Here is a 1,981-nt window from a genome sequence, read left to right on the forward strand (position 1 = left end):
GTTTAACCTGTGAGGAGCTTCACGCTCTCCTCTCAGTCACGCATCACGCTGATTTTATATTAATTTATTATTATTACTAGTATTATTTTTCCGGTTACACTAAGCACCAAACCGTATCAAATGTTTTGCCCACTGAGTCAGACAGAGTTAATGCGCGATATCTGAAAAACTCGTCCAGAAACTCGACCAACCAAAATAGTTTCTGTGTCCCCTTGTTAAAAACTCAACAGACACGAAATGAAAGAGCTACTAAAGCCACATTAGCAGCATTGAATTAAATCTCCCATTTGTTGCGCATCTCTGCGCAGTGCAGCGGGGTTAACTCATCATGCAGGGCCGGTCCTAGGCTGTATGAGGCCTGGAGCAGAATGAGACTTAGGGGCCCCTTTTGTTGCTAAAAACCATCAGCACCTCTAACAGCTTCTGTGTTTGATTTAGTGAAATCTAGGACAGTGGGAGTAGCTTAACTGGCAAACCTAAAAAGCAATATATTATAACTGCAGTTTACTAATTAGTTATAGCAGTTCACTGACGATGTTTTCCCATAACATATAATTACCCAGTGATAGTTTTACTTTTATTGTCTACTTAACATCTTTTAATACAAAAACACGGTGGACCGCCGGTTGACCGCCTCGGCGCCCCGACCACCGGGCTTAGTACGTTTTCTGGGGGAAACCCTGACATCTGTCCTATCAATGTTATTAATCTGCAGATGATATTGCAAAGGCGATATTGTTTAGCCCTCGGTCTGAAGTCCATATACTGATAAAATATTCTGTATGTCTGCCTTTTTAACATGAGCCAACACTAGTGGAACAAAGAGAGKGCTAATATATAGTAGCTACACAAAAATGGAAATCACAGCAGCTGTAAATAAYTCATCCTTTGTAAAAGGATGGACCTTAAAATGTTGTTTCTGGTACTAAAACTACTAAAGAGTCAGGGGCAAAATCWCGTTTCTGAGTTACTTGTTCAGTCAGCATTTSGAACAAATTTCATGAAACCATAATATGTGCCAAAACTGTTACTACTATCAACAAGGTCTGAAAATATTACTGCTTTTTCTTTTCATGCATTTTTTTCCAAAGAGGTTATTATTATTTTAATGTTCCTTTTTTAATTGGCAGGTGTATGAACAGTGCTACATAAACTTGCATTAAAAATAAAGCCTTTTTTTCAAATAAAAGCAGTCTATTGGATTTGCATGTTTAACACTTTTCCAACAAACATTTATTTTAGGATTTTCAATCCRGTCATACAGGCCAGTGTAGTAATACATGCACATACATACTAACACACTAAACACCCACCTGGAGGTCAAAGAACTTGCTGTAGCGCCTGTAAATGGTTTCTGTACTGCCATCACTCCAGGACACTTTGATGATGTAAACCTTGCAAAGAAAAAGAGAGAGGAGAATTATATTAGTGCATAGTGAACTTAAAACATCCCAATATTTCAAGTTACTTCAAAACTCTGAACCAAGGTAACTTAGAGTCAAACCCCACCTTTATGGTTTTATTACATAGAGGTGTTGTGACTCCCATTGGGCTGAACAGGAAAGCCAAGCGGCTCTGACTGACAAACATCAAGCATCGGTCATTACCATCAGGATATACTATTATTTCACTTCCCGTGGTGCTTGAAGCGCTTCCTCCAACACTGAAACATTATCCTGTATAGGCAGCAGATTAGCCTTACAGACAATCATTGTTGGGACGCCAAAAGTTTCTGGTTACCATCTTTGAAACAAAAACTAGGGAATCTATAACTATMTGATGTAAACAACTAAAATGTTAGCTTTATTATGTGGAAATATTACAAACACATCTAAGCTAATCACCAGGGTCTGGAGGAAGCAGACGCAGTTTTAGGAAATGCTCTCAACTAATAAAAAAACAGCAGAGAGGAGGGAGGTGATTGGAAACTCCCTGGTGGCTCACTGTGTCTGCTGCTGGCCTGACTCCCAGGCCCACTGTG

At 39.3% G+C, this 1,981-nt stretch overlaps 1 protein-coding gene across 4 annotated transcripts in view; it reads right to left on the reverse strand.

Moving 5' to 3' along the window:
* The window catches only part of sh3pxd2b (SH3 and PX domains 2B), a 40,982-nt gene that overhangs the window by 35,349 nt on the left and 3,652 nt on the right, over positions 1 to 1,981 (reverse strand). For all 4 annotated transcript variants that reach the window (XM_008426910.2, XM_008426907.2, XM_008426909.2 and 1 more), the window contains exon 2: positions 1,314 to 1,394. In XM_008426910.2, coding sequence (XP_008425132.1) covers positions 1,314 to 1,394 — 81 coding nt within the window. The remainder of the gene's footprint in view (positions 1 to 1,313; positions 1,395 to 1,981) is intronic.

Source organism: Poecilia reticulata, linkage group LG14, assembly GCF_000633615.1.
Source record: "Poecilia reticulata strain Guanapo linkage group LG14, Guppy_female_1.0+MT, whole genome shotgun sequence".
NCBI classification, from domain to species: Eukaryota; Metazoa; Chordata; class Actinopteri; order Cyprinodontiformes; family Poeciliidae; genus Poecilia; species Poecilia reticulata.